General features: G+C 46.4%; 1 protein-coding gene across 5 annotated transcripts in view; it reads left to right on the forward strand.

Annotated features, from left to right (window-relative positions):
* The window catches only part of TENM4 (teneurin transmembrane protein 4), a 760,950-nt gene extending 739,911 nt beyond the window's left edge, over positions 1–21,039 (forward strand). For all 5 annotated transcript variants that reach the window (XM_019530413.1, XM_019530416.1, XM_019530415.1 and 2 more), the window contains 2 exons: positions 4,895–5,037; positions 15,852–21,039. In XM_019530413.1, coding sequence (XP_019385958.1) covers positions 4,895–5,037; positions 15,852–16,610 — 902 coding nt within the window. In that variant the 3' untranslated portion in view covers positions 16,611–21,039. The remainder of the gene's footprint in view (positions 1–4,894; positions 5,038–15,851) is intronic.
* The last annotated feature ends 386 nt before the right edge of the window (positions 21,040–21,425 follow it).

A 21,425-nucleotide genomic window follows, 5' to 3' on the forward strand; every position in this document is an offset into this window, starting at 1 on the left:
GAACCATTGCTTTAAGGAAAACACCAGGAACTCTCCCTAAAATCACACGAGTTGGCATCACTATGGCAGTTAAAGCAAGCAGGGAATTAATAAACAAAATATGTATCATCAAAGGGTGCCTGTTTGTGGGACATGGTCTGTTTTGTTAAATTTCTCATTTAAAAACATGTTTCGAAACGTTTTGGAAAGGTTTCAGTGGTGCATTTCAAAATAGGACAAGTCTGTTTTTCTCCTTGAAATATCTTTTCAATTCCAATTTAAGCTGATGTTAACCAAAAAAAAGCAAGAAAAATTAAAAGGTCAGAAATAAAAATGAAACCTTTGAAATGACGGTACCAAATGGAAGCTTCTTTCCAATTGTCAATTTGTGACAACTGTTGAATTTTTCATTTTTCAGCTCAGTTTGAGACAGAAAATTCATTTTTAACATCTCAACAGCTTTCCAGATGCAGAAATAATATGCTCCCATATTTCAGTGTATGACAGTGCAGAGCTGAGTTTTGGCAGTGCTGGTCATGAACCCGTGTCTATGGTCTGTACACCATTTTTGTAAGAGTGTAATTATTTCAATTAGGAGTGTGCTTTCTTTAACACAAACATATTTGTACACCTGTTGTACTGATGCAGCGATATTAATTTGAAGGTCCTTTATGCTGACAGGGCTCATTCCTTTTCCCATATAAGAATAGCTATGCTAATTATTCATCTGTGTTTACCCATATAATGATATCCCCACTGGGCCATTGTATTGCATTAACTATGTCAGTATAGCTAGAGATTCAGCTCTGGATACAGACGTGGCCTGCAAAGCTCTTTGAAAATGAGATGTCCTGTGTAAACTCTGAGCATTATTAATGGCCTTTGCTGTGGTCAGAAGACCTGTGTGTTCCAGTGGTCTTGAATGGTTTCAGTGGTTCAAACCCAAGCCAGACAGGAGGGATTAGACAAAAAGCAACCCAGTGATCATCCAGGATGTCTGATAGGCCGGCAGCCCAGCCTCAGAAAAACACAGAAGCCCAACAAGGCAGGCACTATGGCAAGCAGCACAGAGGCCGCAAGGGAAGGATTTGACAGTATTAAGAGGCCGCACTCTGCCCTGCTCGCTGCCACCTCCTGAGCTCGTATTAATGTTGCTGGATGTCTACACTGGGCATCTTAGGCAAGGAGCATCCCTAGCCAGCGTGCTCAGCTCTACCAGTGAGCTCAGGTAGGGAGCTGCCATCACCTCGTGCCCCGCAGCGTGCCATTGCTTCCCTTGGCAAAGCGGCTGCCAGTTCACAGACTAATGAGACCCACCTCCGTCCCAAAGTAAAAGACTTCCGCGCTCATGTATACAAATTGGAAGCACGCAGAGGGGGCGAGCGGGAGAAGCAGGTATTTACGTTCTGAGAGGCCCATTGTTAAACATGAATATTTTAGCAATTGTACACTTCACGGTGCAGTGCTTTGCTGCCAGCCTCAGCAAACCTGATGGATTGAACTGACATTTCCATTACATGTGTCTGCATTAAGCACTGTTTTCCGGTGCCCTCAAATGAATTTACTGTGAAAAGTGTTAGCAGGGTTACTGTAGCTGGGGGGGAAAAAAACCTACACGATACGAAATATACTTTTCTGTCAAAAAAACGTTGTCATTGGATTTTGGCAAATTCCTATTTTTCCCCCCTGTTCTCTTAGCTCTGTCCTCCCCATGTGATTTTTTTTTTCCTCTTGTTCTTTGCAAACCCCTCTTCTCCAAAAGAGCAAACAGATGTTTTCCAAGTCAAATTGGTGAGAAGCAGCAAACGAAGCCTGGTTCCAACCTTTTCAGACACATTACATATTTGTCCTCCTGTTCAGCAGCCCCTTCTGTGCCCTTTCAAACATTATTTTGAATGCGCCTGGTGAATGTCTTCTGTATCCCCGCTGCCCTTTGTGGATTTGCTTTGTTCTCTTGGCCACCTGGCCTACAATATGCATATCAAAGCTCTTAATTTTGCATTAGGCATATTTGGAAACAGGCTGGAGGAGCACCAAGCAAAAAAAATAATTAAGCGAGGCTTTTATCTCTCCCCACCTCCCTTCAAAGGCCCTCCAAAAACAGCCTGCCCAGTGAGGGAACAGAAGGGTATTTATTACAGAAACCCTCCTCCTTCCACATGGATCAGGGCAAGTGCTTTCTGGACTCAAGCCCAAACTCCAAATTTTGGATTGCAGGAAGTGTGTGCACATGTTTGGCCTCTAATTCTCCAGTTAGCTGGACGTGCGTTATTTGTAATTCGCATCCAAAATACTTTTCCAACAGTCCCTTCAAAATAAAGCACAATTAAGCTCATGCAAGGGGGCAAAAAAGAATAGTGGCCTGTTACTTCATTGGGTTTTTTGGTTTTGGTTTTTAACAGATTTCCCCCCCTTTCCCCAACCCCATCCCCAAATCATCCCAGGGGTGTAAGCTTAATTTGCTCAGATGAAAAACAAACCTCTTGTTGAGAGAGCCCAAAACAAATGAATCACCAACACAATGCTAATTACCATGTAGAACTCCAGAGAGCCCCAGGACCTGATAGTTAATTAAACTTTGACCTCAGCTTTTCCCAGCCAGGGTGGTTATTCAGAGCCTGGATAAATAATGGGCAGGTTATGTTGTACCTTCCTCCTGGACTCAGTGTAGACAGGCAAGGTTAGGATCATCACACACTCTGAAGTAGATAAAGAGGGCAAAGTCATTCACCTGCCACTCTCAGACAGATCCAGGAATTAGCCTGATTAGTTATTTTTCCCAGCTAGCTGCTCACTCAGCTGTCATTCCTAATGGCAATGAAATCAGAGATGTTAGATGTTACTCGGGTATCTAGTGCATCTTGCAGTCCATGCAGGAATGTTCCTGTCCCCTAATCTACTCATAAACAGCAGTGTCCCAGGTACTGGAGTTTCTTACTATTTCTCTTCTTGCTCCATGTGAAATCAGGAGACTTCTTGACTCGTTTGACTGTCACAGATGCAGGCACCACCCCCAGTGGAAGGGCATGCACAATCATCACCGCTTTGACTGTGGCTGGTTCTGTGTGTATAACCTGGCATGATAACACAGAGTCTTGCTGAAGAGGTTTAGGAGAAAAAAAGTGACATGTAGCAATAAGAAGCTACACTAAAATAATAATGTGTGTGACTTCTGCCGACAAATGCCAGGAAATGCGGACTACAGGGAAAGAAGGTGTGGATACACCTTCACACTATATGTCAGCAGGGCGGAGAGACATAATGGTCACCTATATATAAATTAGGTTTGGCAAGCCAGTCGATTGACCAGTCAAATATTGTCAATTGACTGAGTGTTTTTGACTGGTCAAAGATTGTGGTAATTTTATTAAAAAACTTCATTTTTTGGTAGTTTTCTTGATAGAAATATGATGGTTTATTGTTTTTTGACACATTTCTTAAGGGAAAAAATTACGCTTTTTCTGTGTATTATTTAGACCTATTGGTAATTTTTTACAATTTTTGACTAATATTTGAATGGTCAATTGACCAAACTTTGTTTGACCAGTATAAATACTCAACCCTAGTATAAATTATATGGATATAAGCTATTACCAGGTAACTGGGCATGTCTACATGATACGCTACATGCACAGTAGACTAACTCTACCGTGCATTAGTGTGTCACGGCAAAAGCTGTGCTAAAGCAGGGTAGAATTAGTCTGTGCATTAGTGTCACCTAAAAGATGTGGTCTGGTGCTACTGTTTATGGCACGTTAAGTTAATACCTGTTATTACAGATACCAAACTTAATGTGCCATAATTATGGCACATTAATGCACATGTAGATGTGCCCACTGTTACCTCTGCTTTCTTCTACAAGGGTGCCAGAGCCACTATAATGTTATTTCTGTGTCATTCCGGATTAAAGTTGCAGTGATTATGAATGCTTCTACATCTCTGCTGGAGCACGCAGAAATAATGGCTACACTGTCACAGGTGATACCAGCTCTGGCTGCAGCTCCCTCTCCCCTTTTAACGCGGCTCAAAGTTACATCTATCTACAGTCTAAGAGTCACAGGTTAGCACTTCTCTCTCACACACCCAGTCATGTCCTCCCATGTCACCCTTAAAGTGCTGTTCTCTCCTTGTGTGCCCCTGTTCACCAAAGTTGGACATTCATTTCTTATTAACCTGACCTGTAGATGAGCTGGCACTTACCAGCCTTTATTAATATGTTTTTATACCTTGCTTATTCTTTTTGGTTGCAGCATACCCATGCTCAGGGCCCTACGAGCCTTAGGGGAGCTCTGGAACAGAAAAGATGGCTTAAGTCTTTGACATTTGTCCAGTTTTATGAACAAGAGTTTACACTTTGGCCATGCGAGACATTGGGGATCTTGGGACCGGCACTGGTTGGTTCAGATCAGTGTCCGAACCTGGATGTCACACTGGGATGCAGCAAGATCCTTTTAGGGGTGGCACAAAATATTAGCACTGTCAGGTGTGCAAAAACCTACTCATCATTTGGGAGCTAAACACAGAGATTTCAAAGATGAATCCACAGTGCCCTGTTGTGGGCTTTCTGAGTTCTTGGCAACAGAAGGATTGCACTATTATTTTTCTGTAGGCAAAAATCAAGTGGAAGCAAAGAGCTGGCATTTTCCAAGGGGTGCACTGAGTCTAAGAAGGTGGAGAACCACTGGTTTAGTGTAATCTCCTTCATCTTTCATTGCTTTGGGATGCAGTTTTTCAAGAATCCTTTTGGGTGATGGTACTTCACGGGGATGAACTATAATAAGCAGTTTGAGGCTGTTTCTATGGCACCTAGCATGGGGGGTCTGGGTCTATGACTGGGCCTCCTAGACCCTACTGCAACACATGTAACAGTGCATATAACAATATATTAATCTTTCATCTGTTTATCCCATTCCAGATGTCAACAGCTGGCTGCTCACCTTTGGGTTCCAACTCCACAATGTTATCCCTGGATATCCCAAGCCAGATATGGATGCAATGGAGCCATCATATGAGCTTATTCACACACAGATGAAGACCCAAGAGTGGGACAACAGCAAGGTGATCCATGCAACTTCATTTTATATTGCAGACACATGTGTGACCCTTCTTTCCATAGCATCTGGGTGCAATGCTCACTGTAAAAACAAGTATCAGTCTCCTCTGGCAGGTTCTCCCAGAAGTCAGCCTGGAAGTAGCTGCAGTGTCTCTCATTGTAGCAATGAAATGCGACTACTAGATAACCACATCCAGAGCTCTTTCCCACTAGTGGGTCCTTTCTGGTGTTTTAGCAAAACTAATCAGTGGTTTTCTTTCCTGCAGAATGCTGTGTTACCCTAGGCCACATGCCAGCCCCCTAAAGCAAGGCATCAGAGGTGATAGAGGACACATTTTGGTCCTTTTGGTCCTTCCACACATCCCCTGAGAGTGAATTGTTTCCTATGGCACACTTCCTAACGTTTGTCCATGCTGATTTGAAGTGACTTCAGGTAGCAGCACTCCCACTGCTTCCCTTGGGAGGCTATACTGCCCTGTGGTAGACTGCACCAGCAAAAAGGTTTTACAACAGTTGGCCTAACTTTTGCTTGGTTTAATTTTTCCCCAAATCGCTGCATACTGCTTTAAAAGATTTAGGCCCATATCACAATGCCTTTAACTCATTTTAGCAGGCAGTGCTTCTTGAACCAAAACATTTATAACTCACATCTCCATCTGCCTCCTTTCTTCTTCCTGGGAACCCTTGCAAGAACACAGGGGATGGCATTGTTCAGGGGGCAGGACACTGGGGCAGGACTCAAGATTCAAGTTCTGTTCCCAACTCTACTACTTATCAACTGCATGACCCTAAGCAAGTCACTTTACTTTCCAACTCCTGTTTCCCTTTGAAACCATAGCTTGCTTGTCTCATTTGTAGCCCTTTCAGTACATGGCCTGCCTCTCCCTGTGTGTTTTGCAGGGTACATAGTGCAAAGGGTCCCAACCAAAGGACTTTGGTATATTATCAGAATATGAGTAACAATAAAATATGAATGCAGTCAAAGCAGTCTTCCTGGATCCATTATTCTATATGGATCTTCAAGATTTCCTTATAATAGAAATCCCATAGGCAGATGTTACTAGAACCAATCCTTCAAACATGCTACAGCAGAAAAAATGCAATTTCCTACTTTCCCAAGTTTAAAAAAAAACCTCTAGGCTGCTTTGTTTTCACCTTCATGGATAAAACCAGTAGGCTAATTGAGATAATTCCTCTAACTCAGGAACACCTTTCACGTTTTCCTTCCTTTCATGTCACATAAAGACCCCCATAGGCAGAAGTGATGAACACCTTGCTGGGGTCGTTCAACCCCAGTACTCTTTCCTGCCATGGCAGGGGGTTGGACTCAATGATCTGCTTAGGTCCCTTCCAGCCCTACAAACTATGAAACTATGAAGTGCACAGGAAAATGTGATGTAAAAGGGGCTCCTGCAGTAGGCAACATGGGTGTATTGCTTTGAATTATTTCAACATGAAACAGATAAGAATCAGACATGTGGCTGGTTGTTTCCTATGATTCTTGCAATATCTCATGGTAGCAGAAAGAAAAAAAAATGGCTGATACACTTTTGGCCTGTGTAGACTGCCTTCCTAGAGCAAAGAGGTTGTTAGCTCTGTTTGTGGGGCAGGGCACAACTAAGAGGGTATGTTCAACTAGGAGGGAGCCCATTGCCAGAAAAACATCTAAGTGATTAGGGGGTTGCCATGAGGGAAGAGTAGGGCTCTATATATTGATGCCTTGATTAAAACATGGAGAGGAACATACACGTGTTAAAACCAAAGAAGGAAATTAAGCCAAGTTAAATAGAAGTTCAGGGCATATTCCCTGTGAGAAAACCTGGTTAAGTGATGGAGTGGCCTTCCAAGGAGTATGGAAGAAGTCCCAGCATTTAAAAGTAGCCTGGACAAAACACCTGGAAATACAGTGAAGGACAATTTTGCGTGCACTCCAGTGGGGACGGCTTGAGGAGGTCACAGGTTTCTCCATTTAACTCTCTCCACTCTCAAGTCTCAGCAGTTACTCCATCGACTTGAGTGAAGTGGCATCTAGTTCACATCAATGTAATGACTCAACGCATCATGCCCCGTCCTCGTATGAAAAAGAGCAGAGAGTAAACACAAAGCAAGCAAGCTCCTCATCCACAACTGCAGTTTTATCCCCTCCGAGTACATACCCCCGGGAGTCTGGCAGGGAGGGGAGGGGTTCATTCTGAACTTGAGCATCTTTCAGCCCAGAAATATCCAGCATGTCATAAATGCCATGCTCAGCTCGGCTTAGCTTAGCTATCCCCCTGCAGCTCCAGAGTGACATTTAAAATCCAATACTCTGCTGGGCAGCACTTTTTTCCATGCGACTGTGAGGCTGTCACTAAATTGTTTGTTGAACAAGTTCAATGTTATTGGCCAGCAGGGGACTCCTGGTGACCTCTGGCATATTGCAAAGCTGCAGCACCTGAATCCAATTTCGCTCCTTTTTCCCTTTTGTCTTGTTGAACTACCAAGTAATTGCTGGAACGCGTACAGCTCTGTCTGTGGGGAGGGGTGTTTTGGAATCAGTCATCATTTCATTAACTGTACTGCTCTTGGCCATGTGAGCGCTGGGCTCTGATGACGGGCTTGTTTTCTGCAATGCTAGCTATGGGAGCGGGCGAGAGGAACCCAGGCCAGCTGGTGGTATTCCTCCTCTGTACCTGGGCTGAGTTGACCTGTAGCGGTCAGGGACTAAGCTGCATTGTTTTTGCCTGTGAAATGGGATTGAGGGGGGGGCATTTGCATGTGTAACCCTTCTGCCAGGCACCGGTCAAAAGGGCTGGGTTCGCATTTTGGGATACCCCATAAATTATACCAGTGGCTCGAACCCCCACCCAGAAATCTGGGAACATTAGATTTGCTGGGGTGTCCCGTATAAACAACGCCCTCTCCTTCCACCAACAGAGACACAAAAACCAAATTTATTACAGGGAATTAAACAAATAAACAAAAGAAAACACTAACTATAATATTAAAACACTCTTAACTGCAAAGCGAAGTCTATAGGTGGCATCCTCTTGGAGAGACTTCACCTGTACCCAGGCAGTCTGAGACTTGGGGCTCCCTAGAGGGTAGCTCTGGGGCCCTGCACACCTATGCCAGCCCTTCAGCAATGGGCTGGAGAAGGAGGCCCATGCCAGAGAGTCCTGAGCTGCTCCCTGGGTTCGCTGCGCCATGGGGAGCTGCTCAAGAGCATGGGTCCTTCTGGTTGCAAGGGGCTCTGTTGCTCCTGGAAATGTGGTAGAGCACTGACCTCCACTTCTGCATGATGGCTCTGAGGGGTTAACTGCAGCTTTCATTAGCACACTGCACCCCAAAACTCCTAGTCCCAATCCCAGCTCTGCTGGGCAGAAAACTGCAAAAGAGCGCGAAGGAAAGGTCAGGGATAGCTTGGCTTGCGCCTGACCTGCAGCTAGCGCCCAAGCACACCACTTGGTTGAGACATAAATTACAAAAGGGCTAAAAGGAGGTCCGGGCTATCTCACTGGGCCTGAACTGGGCAGCAGAAGGCAGCCAGATCCATACTGCACTGAGGCCTGGATCAACAAGAAGTGCCAGGTCTCACCCTGGCTCAAACCATGCCAGGCTTCACCCTAGCCCAAATCTGTCAGCCAGACATATGGCTGGGGTCAGCCACACACCTAGGCTGAATGCTATAGCTGTGAAACAGCAAAAAGGGCCCAGGCCATAATGGCTGCAGCTTGGACATCCAGGCCCAGCTGTGCCACTGTGCTGAGACAATACAGTTGCAAAGAAGAGGGGCTGAGCCCATGTGGCCAGTAACTGCCAGGACCTGCTCCTGATGAGCAGGATCCTGGTTTTCCCTGATAAACATTTGCAAATTCTCTGTTAAGAACCACGAAATCCATTATTGAAATGAAAGGTTTTTTATGGTTTTCCATGGGAAACGGTAAACCCGGATCCCTGTTGATCAGTTTGCTCCAGGAATCAGCACCCCCGCTCAAGGGGGAAAAAAAAGGGAAAGATGGAGGAAATAGGAGTCTCAAACTCCAAGACAGACTTTCTCTCCCTGTACCTGAGGCTTTCCCATCACATACCTTTTGCTCACCTCTCCAGTGAAAAGGGGAGACCATCCCCCCATGGGGAGCAGGTTTTCTGGCTCCCAGTACAGGCCCCAGCTTGCCATGTGCTGAGCACATGGCCAGAACACACACACATGCACACTCTAAAGCACACACTTTACCATACACAGTCCAAGTGTGTGAGTGTTGCACATGTTATCTTCCCCGAGGGAAATCCTCTAGGATGCATACAGCCTGCCTGCTGCATTTGATCACTCATTGAGGTTGTTCACATGAGTGACTGGTGCCTCCTGAATCTGGGGGGGCACCCCCAAGAGGGGTGTCCACCATCAGGGGGACACTGGCCCCATGCACCCCCTACCAGTCGCCTATGGTTGTTCACTCAGTCTGGCATTTAAAACACAGGTTTTGGGTTTTAGGCTGCCTATAGACATGCTCGTTTGCATTCTAACTATAGAGCTCCAGCATCACCACAGCATCACTTGTATTAAGCCCCCTGTGTTTTAAAATGGCCATGGGTGTGTTTACCTATAACTCATCAAATGAGCTTTAGTTAATGCTTCCCGCACCCATTTTTAAATGTGCAGGGGCTTAATATGCATGACAGTGAAGTGTTTTAATTAGCATGGCTCTCCAGGAACTGCTCTAATTAAAACACCCTCCCCTTACCCCTAAGCATGTGTATAGGCAGCCTTAGAGATCAGGGCCTCTTCCCCAGGTTGTCTGATGTCACTTAGGGTCACATCCTCACCCCAGTGCCCAGGCTGCCCACTGGGAATCTCTGTAGAAGCCACTACGGGTCCCCTGTGGTCCTAGCACTTCTGCATCTGAGTAACTGGCCTGATTTGCAGAGCAGCCTTGACCCAGATGAGCGCTTCTCCAAAGATCGGTAACCTCGCCAAATAGGGTATCAGCCTCTCCAAAGATCACACAAATAGGGTTCAAAGCTGGAGACCATTATTAGGAGCCATCCTGGTCTTCCACCTGCCTGCAAATTCCAGCCCATACTTGTTTGAACAGTAGCGTCTCTTTTAAAGAAATACTTGGTCTTTACGGAAGGCAAATGTTGGAGGAGCCACCAGTCCACAAATAACTTGATCCAGTGGTTCACTGCACTCACTTCCAAATAAATGCCTTATTTCAAGTCTGAATTAACCTCTTTAATCCAGTTATTAGGTCTCATTATGCTTTTGCCTGAGGTATTAAAAAGGTCCCTGCTTTCCCAAATCTCCTCCCTTTGCAAGTATTTCTAGATAAGTGATTCTCAACCAGGATGCCACAGTACCCTGGGGTGCTTTGAGATCCTTTCAGAGGTGCCATGGGATACCATACAATGCTAGCACCATCAGACGTGCAAACATGATTCACAAGACCAACCCGGATATTTCAAATAGGACTCCCTGGCGTAAAAAAATTCTGACCTGTCAGGATCTTTCTGAGTTCATTGCAACAGAAAAATTGCACTAGTATTTTCCCAGCCAAAAAACAAGTGAAAGCTAAGAGTTAGCAAGTACCAAGAGGTGCCTGGAGTCTAATGAGGGGTGCTTCAAATCTAAAAAAACATTGAGAACCACTTTTGGGAACCATGATCAATTCACCTGTCTTCTCTTTTCCAAACACTTTCCAATTTGTAGTCATCCCATCTAAAGGGTGGGACCAGAAAAAAGCAGTTAGGCCACTTCCTAAATATTGATTAACCACCGTTGAATATGGTAATGTGGATAATAATGTTGAGGGTTTAGAAGGTGATAGAAAACCATTGCTATTATTACTGATCTTTCTTTATTACTGCTATTTGACCAGTCTCATCCGTGAGGACCAGTGCAATTGCAGTCTTAGTATAAAGCACTCTGTTGCTCCCCCCACCTCCCACCCCTCCCCATCTGGATGACTTTACATATTAAAACCAAGCAATGCTCTTTCCTGTGGGCTTCTAACAAAGTTCCTTCCTTTGCCCAAATGGCCACTTTTATGGATGTCAAGAAAGACAACACTATCATAGCCAGCAATATCACTTGTCACGCCAGAGTTTCCAGAAGTCCTACCCGGGAGATCACCCCATTAGAAATGGCCTGCTGACTGCGATAAGCCCATCCAAGAGAAATCTCTGTCTGTGACACAGTATACACGCTCCAGGATAAACCAGGAAACCTGCTCAGACTTCTTACATTTTGGATATATGACAGAAAACAAAAGCTTTAGGCATCACACAGGGTAAGGCACTGCATAAACCAGTGAATGAAAGAAACTAGCCCTGGTATTTTGAGTCCCCAAGAGATGCAAACAAAATTCAAGAGGCTATTCCAAAAGTGCTGTGATGTGCTATTCTCTTGAGCTTTGCACAGTAGCAAACAAATGGTGAAGGTCACTCTCTTTTCTTCACTTGGTAAGATAAAGTGAAAGGACATCTGATTTAAAAAGATAGTAAGGGAAAACCAACCCAGAATACATATGTCTCTTGCATCCAGTGACATATATTGAAATAAAACAACCATTAAATCCCTTCCTTCTGCTCTTTTATATGTAACTCTGGTTTATAGCTGCCAAAAGCTACAGAATTTTTATAGATATTTGCTATATGCCCTCTTCAGCTCTTCTGGTAAGTCTCTGTTGCTCTTCCTTGCTAGTTCATTAAAATGGTTTGCAAGAGGAAAAAGGAAACGATACGTCTCAAAGATGGATATGCTGTCTCTTTGAACGCTACATTATCTGTTTGCATCTCCCACTTTCACTGTCAGAGAAAAACATACAGGCTGGGTGTCGTTCCCCCCCCCCCCACCCACCCATTAGATGTTTTAAAAAATACAGTCGTTTATTACAGAAATATACTCAGGGTCATTAGATCTTAAAATTTAGCAGCTTTCAAAGTCAGCCTATATTATCAGACTCACCTGTAAGATTATCAGAGAAGCATTTAATTATTATGGGGCTACAGGGATAACACACTGCACTACCATGTGGAGGACTTTCGTTTCTGTTCTTGCTTCTCTGGGTGACAATTGCTAGGAGCAATACTGAAGCCGTGAGGCTCTGGGAGACAACCCACGTTTCTGGGTGTTGCTCCATAACAGTCCCTCAGCTAGGATTGCTATAGCATTATGCTTTGTCTGGTAGCTGGGCACAAGACAAGGAGTCAGAACACCCAGTTTGTTGTATGAAACGCACCTTGCCCCCATAAGCTTAGCTGCTGATAATAAGGAAATGCAGGGAGCAGAGGGCCTGATCCTTCAGGAGCAGAATGGCCTGGCCCCTTGTTGAGCCAGGTTGAGCGCCAGCAGGGCCTGCCAAGGATCCACCCAGCTCGAGAAATGGAACCGGGCAATTCAGCTCAGCCGGCAACATCAGCTGAGTGCCCGATCCTGCTGGCGCTGAACTGCTCAGGCCTGCTTCTTGAGCTGGGTGGACTTTGTGTCCTGCAGCTAGGGGGTTAACAGAGCAGATGCAGGTTTGTATTCCCCAGATTCATGTGGAAATTGTGCAGGACCCTGAGGGAATCCCAGCTTTGCCATCAGCAGTGGTGGACTTTCCTTTGCCTCATCCCTCCCCTGATCCTGTGGGAATGGATAGAGGAATGGCTGCCTGTGACTGCAGGAGCTGGACTGAATAGCCCAGGGGGCAACTTCCTGTTCTATGTTCTTCCTCTGCTTGCGATCAATCTAAAAACATAAGAGATAAGCTAGATTGTCCCATGTCATAGGTGATGCGTAGCGGGGGGGGGCACGTGCCCCCCCTGAAATTGGCCCTCACTGGCCAGGAAATGGGGAGCACCAGCTCTGTGGTTAGCAGGGGTAGCGATCGGTTGCTGGTGCCCTCCCAGAGCCAGGAGGCACCTGTTCCAAGAGAATCCCTTCTCCCAAACCACAGCAGTAAGATGAGCTTCTCCAAGTCGTCTCTTGTTTTTGGTCTCTGTACAAACTGTGGCAACCTGCTGGTGTCAGTAGCAAAGTCTCCTACTGGAGATTCAACTTGGAGCAAGCTCCAAATGTGTTTCTCACGAATCTGGCTGAAGCATCTGCCAAGTTGGAGGCTTTGCTCTTTTAGCAAGATATCTAGGATGGCAAAGTAAATGGGAGATCCATGGGAGCAACACCAGCCCGGATGAGAGTTTTTGGGAGGACCTGACATCCAGCATTACCATATTTACACGCATACCACATGCCCTCTTCTCCAAAAAATAGTCATCCAAGATTGGAGCACATGTTTGAAGCTGATGTGCAGGCTGAAATAGAGGGATGGGGATGCTATTACCACTCCCAGGGGCTGGCTTTGTGCTGGGCCACCCTTTGCAAGGAAAAGAGTGAGTGACGCTTGCAGCAGACGTCACTGTGTCACTCGCTCTTTCCATGGAAATTCTGCAGCTCAAGCTGTAATCCTGCAAAGTTCTTGCTGACTTGGCAGCAGCTTGGGCTGTGCAGGGGCTGAGCCATGATTAGGAAAAATCTTTTATACCTCGTTCTGCATTCCCAGAACAAGGTGCGCATCTTATTTGGGAGCTTGTGCACAAGAAAATATAGTAATGGGCTCCTCGGCCCCATCCCGTTGCTTTTAAGCTGGTTTGCTCAGGGTGTGAGTCACTGCATAAATTCACCTTTAGCAACAACCCTAGTGAGTCATTCAGTCTGCCATGCCAGTTTTCTCACATATAACGTGGGGCTTTGCTGGTGACTACATGGTGCCAGGAAGGACTTTTCCTCACACCTTCTGTTGCTACAGGTCTTGGGGCCCAGGGGGAATTTACCTTCCTCAGGAGTAATAGGTGTTGGCTATAGGTGCCTGGAACTAAAACCCAGAGGTTCCTGTCTAAAGGGGCTTTGCCTGCTCAGGGACAGGCTGATTGTCACTTTTGGGATCAAGAAGAAATTGCTATGGCTGTTAGTGGGTTCATGCATTCATGTAAAATGATTGGAGATTTTCCACCAGAAGATGCTGTCGTTAATTCAAAGTCTTGCTACTATTCTAATATTAAAAATAGGGACCTCCAAAAATGGTGATTTTTTTAGATTTCATGGAAAAACATAAAATCCAGCATTGCCCACAAAAGCGGGCAATGTCCTCAAAAAATAAAACAATAACAAAAATAAAAATGACTGAAAATAAAATGCTGGCTCCACCGAGGGAGGGCAAGGGGTAGGGCCATATGGTGACAGCCCTTGCAGCCAATCATCATCAAGGGGCAGAGCCACCAGGGTCCCTCAGCCAATCAAAGGCATGGCCAGTGTGGGGAGGGGCCATGTTAAGCCCTCAAAAATGGCAGTCAGCCCTGTCATCTGCCCATGAAATCAGCCAGCTGCCTCCTCAAGGTGGGTAGACCCCTAATGATAAATCTGGTCTGCAGTGGGTGAGCATCTCTATTCTCTTCCTGGTAGACAGGTGTTCACAAAAGCCGCCACATACATTAGCATTAATGAGCACTCTGTCTGCAAGCATCAGCTGAGCATTCAAACCTGTGCAGTGCATTTTCTTCACTGTTCCCAGAAGGGGCTGAGGCACAGCGGGAGATCGTAGGTCCTCTGCCTCCACGCTTGTAATCCGGGCCCTTTCACCAATATTAACAGCCCTAAAAAAAAAAAAATAGGAGCACAGCACACACTTCTGTGTGCTCAGTTTTTAATGCTGGCTGTCATTGCGTTATTGAACTAAGTCCTTGGCAGGGAAAGGAGACTTGTGTTATGGAATCCGCTTGCTTTGGTGCAATTGAGTAAATGATTGTTCATGGACAGGGGCTTGAAAAAAGACCGCACCCCCAGGAACTGATGAGCATGGTGCCAAAGACATTTTGCGGTAATGAAAAAGCTTTTGAATCACTTGGTACATTTACACTAACAGCAAACGTTACTTTGCGTGGTGACTGACTAATTGATCAAAGTCTGCTGCCCCTATTCAGTTTTGTCTCGATACGTGACGGAGCCCCGATCATTGGTGATCTGACCCCACAGGGAAACTGGGAGCAGCATGGTGGTGGGCTGCGAGAGAAAGACATCAAATAGTTTGATCTCGCACAGTACCTTCCCTGCAGGCCCTCAAATTGTAATCCCCCTGTGCTTCTGGAGTCCAGAGGAGGATACATGCACCAAATCAGTGGTGCTCAGCCTTTTCTGGCCAAGCTGTAACATCAGAAAGGGGCCGAGGGCCACGTAGAAAAGCATTTCCTGACACTCAATGAGCTCTCAGAGCTTATCAGTTGTCGCTGTGAGCTCCAGAGCCCGGGGGGCCTCTTTTGGCATTCACCCCATCAGGCTTCAGGGCCTCATGAAAGCAGTGACTCTGGCCAGAGCCCACACTGATATGTCAGTGAGCTCAGGGAGCTCAGGCAAGGTACGGGCCGTTCACATGGGCTTCGCATACCAGATCCAGGCCTCAGGCTGTAAGTTGAGCACCGCTGAATCAAACAATCAACTTTTCATGAGCTTAAAGAGCAAACGAGTGGTCGAGTACGAGCTAGAACTCAACATTGCCCATAATTCCCCTCCACGCTGGTTCCCATCCAGTCCAGCTTTCCACTCTGTTGAAGGGAGTGACATTAAATCAGTTCAGCTCCTTGAAACAATGGCTATTAGGAAGAGCACCCTTCAAACATGTGAATCTCAATCATTGGGTTAAGAATAACAAATTAATTGTAAAAGCTAGAAAGAAGAATGGGTGAGCAGACCCCGTCTGGCGTTTCGCATGAGATTGTACCATGTTATTCGCTTATTCTCCCGGATACTTTGTTCACTGCACAGCTTCTCCTAACATGTTTTTTTTCTCACTTTCTCCTTGCCCAGTCAATCTTGGGGGTGCAGTGCGAAGTGCAGAAACAGCTGAAGGCCTTCGTCACGCTGGAACGCTTCGAACAAATCTACAGCTCCAGCATTGCCGGGTGCCGACAAGTCAAGGAGAACAACAGGTTTGCCTCGGGAGGGTCTATCTTCGGGAAGGGAGTGAAGTTTGCCATGAAGGATGGGCGGGTGGCCACCGACATCATCAGCATGGCCAACGAGGACGGGCGGAGAATCGCGGCCATCCTGAACAATGCCCACTACCTGGAGAACTTGCACTTCACCATAGATGGAGTGGACACGCACTATTTCATAAAGCAAGGGCCATCGGAAAGTGACCTGTCCATCCTGGGCCTCAGTGGCGGGCGGCGAACCCTGGAGAACGGCGTGAATGTGACGGTGTCCCAAATCAACACAGTGCTTAGTGGAAGGACTAGACGCTACACAGACATCCAGCTCCAGTACGGTGCGCTGTGTCTAAACACCCGCTATGGGACCACCTTGGATGAAGAGAAGGCCCGCGTCCTGGAGCTGGCCAGGCAGCGCGCTGTCACCCAGGCCTGGGCCAGGGAGCAGCAGAGACTGCGGGATGGGGAGGAGGGCATTCGCTCGTGGACAGAAGGGGAGAAGCAGCAGGTGCTTAACACAGGTCGGGTACAGGCCTACGATGGCTACTTTGTGATCTCAGTGGAGCAGTACCCAGAACTGTCAGACAGCGCCAACAACATCCATTTTATGAGACAGAGCGAAATGGGCAGAAGGTGACATAGAGGGTCCAGACGCTGACTTCTTGCCAAAGACAGCTACTCTTTTGTGGCCACTTACATGACTGTGTTGTACTCGAACCTTTTTCTAAAAACAAGCAAGGCAGGGGGAGGAAAAGAGAGAGCGAGAGATGATAATACGGTTGCACTGTAACTCATGCAACATACCTTTTTCTTTCCTTTTCTTTTCTTTCAAATTTGGCCTTCACGCGGTTTTTTTTGCAATGAACAGAAGGTATGTTTTGCCGTTGCGTGATCACAGTGAAATTTGCTGTCTTTTGCCCTTCCCCCCCCACCCCACCCCGCAACCTTGTGAGGAATTTGAAGTGGGGAGTCGTCAACGTACGTCCGTAGGTTACTCGATGTGAAGTGAGAAATGGGTGTCTGTGCTAACTCGTTTCATCCTAACCGTTGCCGATTTGGGACAGGGAGAGAGAAGCCTCTCGCCCAAGGAACAAGGACGGGGGCCGAAGCGGAAGATGACGCTGAGTCCGAACTTCTTCACGCGACTGTCTGAATCGTGTGCCTCAAAAGAGAACTGACCAGTAGTTTTCACGTTTCACTTGGGACAAAGTATTTTTGGGCTCCTGCTGTGCAGAAGTAGATTATAGAGGCAAAGGAGCTGATTATATTAACTTGCAAGATGATTCTCTTCCTTCCTGAACTGGAATAAAAAACAAAAAAAAATCAGTCTTTTTTCATTATGAGAGTAGATTTTTTTCATTTTATTTTATTTTATTTTTTGGTGCGTGCGCAAATCCTGTTTTTAGCTAAAATCCAGTAAAGGCCAAGAAAGATGTTCCTGCTTTACTACAAAAAACAAAAAAAGCAAACCTCTCTGTCTTGCACAGGGCTGTTAAGAGGTGGATTGAATACACCGAAGTTGTACATTTGTTAACCTCATTAAATGTATAGTATTTCAGGACACCAGGTTACATGGTCAGCAGCCTGCTGTCCTGTGTCTGATAAAGGAAGTTAATTTTTAGGAAACTAATTTGAATTTTGTATCCAAGTGACAGACCATTGAAAAGTCAAACTCTGTCATTCCTGCTTTTGGGGGTTGTTTTTAATTGGCCTGGAAATTAGGCGACACTCTGGTAAGTCATTCGATCATGACTATGGCAAATAGATAACAGTCTCTCTGGGATTTTGGCAGTGGGCATTTTAAAATGTTTAATAAGCAGCAACAGCATGCAACTGGTAGGATAAGAAGGAGAATATCAGACCCCATCGTCTAACTGTTCCTAGTCCCTGTCATCTCTCTGGGATACAAAGGCGTTTGAATTAAAGGAATGGCCCAGGTGAGTGCTAGTTGTGACAAGAAGGGGTCATAACAGAAAGGCCCACTGCAGAGGAGACCAAGCAGTTTAATAAGAAACTGCTGACAAAATTGCTCGGCATGCTAATGTAATTTGTATTCACGTGACCCCCTTGCTCTGATTTCTGCAAGAGGCCTTGTGATTCGAGTGAACGAGGAGACTGATCTGAACCTTTCTATCCGAGTTGTGTGGGGATGTGGGACATCTCTGTGCTAAGAGAAAATGAAGCATCACAACGTCCAGACCTCTGGGTAAAGGTGCTCCAGAACAGACCGATGTCTCACATTCTCCCTGTGACTTCTTGGACTTTCACCCTTGCTCGTAGCCTTTATGCAGGTCATGAAATGTTTCAGTTCCTTTGCTCCCAGGCTCGAAACAGAGACAGACTCTGGCTTGTCTGAGCCCAACAAAGGAGAGTTTTCCGAGCTCTCCTTTGGCACGTGGAGTCCTACAAGCCGCTGAGATCGCTCCCTCACCCACTGCTCCCACTACAGCCCAGCCCCATCGGTCCTGCCTTCCTCCAAAAAAAGGCGTCCTTGTTTCTGCTCAGGCCTACACCAGCAATGCAAGCTTGAGGGAGCTGGACCAATGAGTAGAGAAAATGGTGGCAATCTCAGTCCTATCCTAGCATTGCCCAGGAGGCTGCTGGACGTCTCCCAAGAGACTTGGCTCCCTAAAATTTCCAACCCAGTGCTTCAAACCCAAACCCACCGTAAGTGCCAGGTGCTGACTTTCACTGAGCCCGAGGGATGTGACAAAGAGGATGGCACTCCACTATTCCCTGTGTTTACGGGGGCGAAGGACACCAAGAGGGGTTCAACTGCAACAGTAGGCATTAAGGTTGGAGATATTAGGATGAACTTTGTAACTGAGGGCCAGCAGATTACCCAGAGAGGGAGAGACCTCCTGAGGGACCCTCCATCTTTATTTGTCTGTGATTCAAACCCAGATGCTTGCACGGTTCACCCTGTCACTAATCCTCCTCCACAGTCATGGCCTTTCCTGAGCCCTCCTACCTTCCTGGAAGGAAGGTGTGTCTGTGAGAAAGTGTAACCCAGTGTTATTAGTTAAACTCCCCTTGCAGAGTGGGAGAACTGGCTACTGGGAAGCAGCCTTTGCAAGGGAATAGCCAGAAGCTGGGTGGAGGTCTTAAAATGGCAGGCCATTGTGTCTGAGCACTTTTGCTACCGCATGGAGGAGCATAGGCAGCAGTGCACACAGCCAAAGCCAGGGGAAATGAGGCATGGCCCAAATTCAAGGACAGCGTACTGCAAAACAGGTAGCTCCTTTGGTCCTGTTTACATTTCTCTGTGTGCGTAGATGAATGAGAAGAGAGGGGATGCACCAGGCTCTAGTCCCATCGGCTTGTTACAAGGAGAATGGAAGTGTTATGAGGGTCAGTGGGCTACACTGACATGGAGGAGAAGGGACATTCATGTGAGATTTTTTTTTTTAAGACCCAGATAGACAAAGTCATGGCTGGCATGATCTAGTTGGGGCTGGTCCTGCTTTGAGCAGGGGGTTGGACTAGATGTGACCTCCTGAGGTCCCTTCCAGCCCCCATTTTCTATGACTCTATAAAATACCTCATTGCAAACCCTGCTGGACTGTGAGGCCACTTGCATATCTTTCTACAGTCTGTCAAGATTATTAGACAAGTTAATGCCCTGGAATCAGCTTCCAGCTATTCCTGAGTCTCACCTACCCACTGCACTCATCATGCCTGTAGGCAGGAGGTGGCCAGAGCCACCCCATGGCCAAAGCCACACAAGTTGGCTTTAACTCTGCATGTGCAAGCAGGGTGTAGAGGTGCCTGGCTTCCCACTGAAATCCAGGGAGGCCTGTGGCAGAAGCTCTGTGTAGCACGCCAGAAATACAAGGGTTGTTCTGAATCACTGGTCCTACTCTACACGCTTAAAAAGCCCTTTAAAACCAAGGGACATCGCTCTCATTCTAGCTGGGCCAAACCTATACTGTCCTAATGAGACAGCTGATGATGTGGGTCTGCAGCTAGACACAAAGGCATGAAGAAGCAGCTGAGGGTGTAGGGGGTGGGTTTCATCTTATTGTCGGGGCATGGCAATATGATGGGCTAGTGGCAGTTTTGATGCTACTCCCTGGAGCAGACAGACTGATGTATATGCTGCAAGGTCTGTGGAGGCAAGCAGCTGCTTTTTCATCATGGGCAGTAGATGCTTGTGCCTTTTGGCCCAGGGGTGGCAGGTGCAGTCCTGATGACTGGTCACCCCCTATAGCATCCTGGCTTCGAACACCCATTAGCCTGCCAGCCCATGCCGTCGTATGGAGCTGACTTCAGCTTTTGGCACTGCCAATGCTCCTTACAGCCCCAAAAGGAGTCCTGCCAGTCTCTGCAGGGAACCTCCAGCAGCTTGAACCAAGGGATTCTAGCTAAAAGTGATCGCTTTTGATCTGCTGTGGTTGACCTTTAGCCAAGGTGTCCTAAGGTCTCCTAACCGACCTCCAACGCAGCACTATGTCCCACAAAATTCCCCTTCTGACCTGGCCTCTATTCATAGAGATCCTGCAGGCTCAACTCCCCCTCCCCCTGCCCCACCATAAGTAATAATTACTGGTGATGAAATGAGTTTATCTGGAAGCAAAAGCAGAGCAGGCAGTGACCTGGACCAGAGTCAGAGCCCTGGAGCCCAGCACAAATAAATTCGACTGGTCCATTAATAATCCAGACAATGGACCATTCAACCCTACCTGAAGGGAGCTCAGGCTCAGGGAAGGATTCCCATAGATTCCCCGGCCCCACCGCCTTGTTTATCCGCCGTGGCCAGGGCTCGTCATAAATGTTTTGTCCCTAACACACTTGGCTTCTCGCTTACTCTCATTTATTCTGAAGGCAGCACGTTTGTGCAGCAATTCCAGCCCCTGCTGAACTAATTTAGCACAACGAGAAGTCCTAAAATGTTTGTTTCTTCCAAGCCTTTTTTTTCCTTTTTTTTTTTTTTTTGGACAGAAATGTTCTGTACCTAGAGCTTGGAAAAATCATTAAGCCCCAGTGACCGGAGGGAATCATACAATGCATCATATCTTTGTCATCCCTGCTATTGATCAGAGGCACAGTGAAAATGGGCCAACAAATCTAAAAAAAAATACCAGGCGAGAACAGATTAGATGAAGGCCGTTAAGAGACCTGGTGCTTGATTTGGGTTTAAAAGAGAGATGATTGGGAGCAGTCCCCGAGACGCCATTTGGCTGGAGCTTGGGAACAGTGAGGGATTTCTGTAATATATCTGGAGTTGCTTTATTGAGCTCCAGGAGCAGGGTAAGATTCGGCTCAGTCTATTACACAGACACTGTAACAAGAATAAATCAAAATTGTTAAAAAAAAAAAAATCTAATAAAGTACTTTTTCAGCTGTGACTTGTAAGTGTCACCATGATAGATGGCAGCACAATCCATTATGCAAAGACAAGGCTCTTAACATGATATTTTAGAATTCCTGTTCACAATTTATTGCAGCCCCC

Source organism: Crocodylus porosus, unplaced genomic scaffold (genome assembly GCF_001723895.1).
Source record: "Crocodylus porosus isolate Cpor-Errol unplaced genomic scaffold, CroPor_comp1, whole genome shotgun sequence".
Classification (NCBI taxonomy): Eukaryota; Metazoa; Chordata; order Crocodylia; family Crocodylidae; genus Crocodylus; species Crocodylus porosus.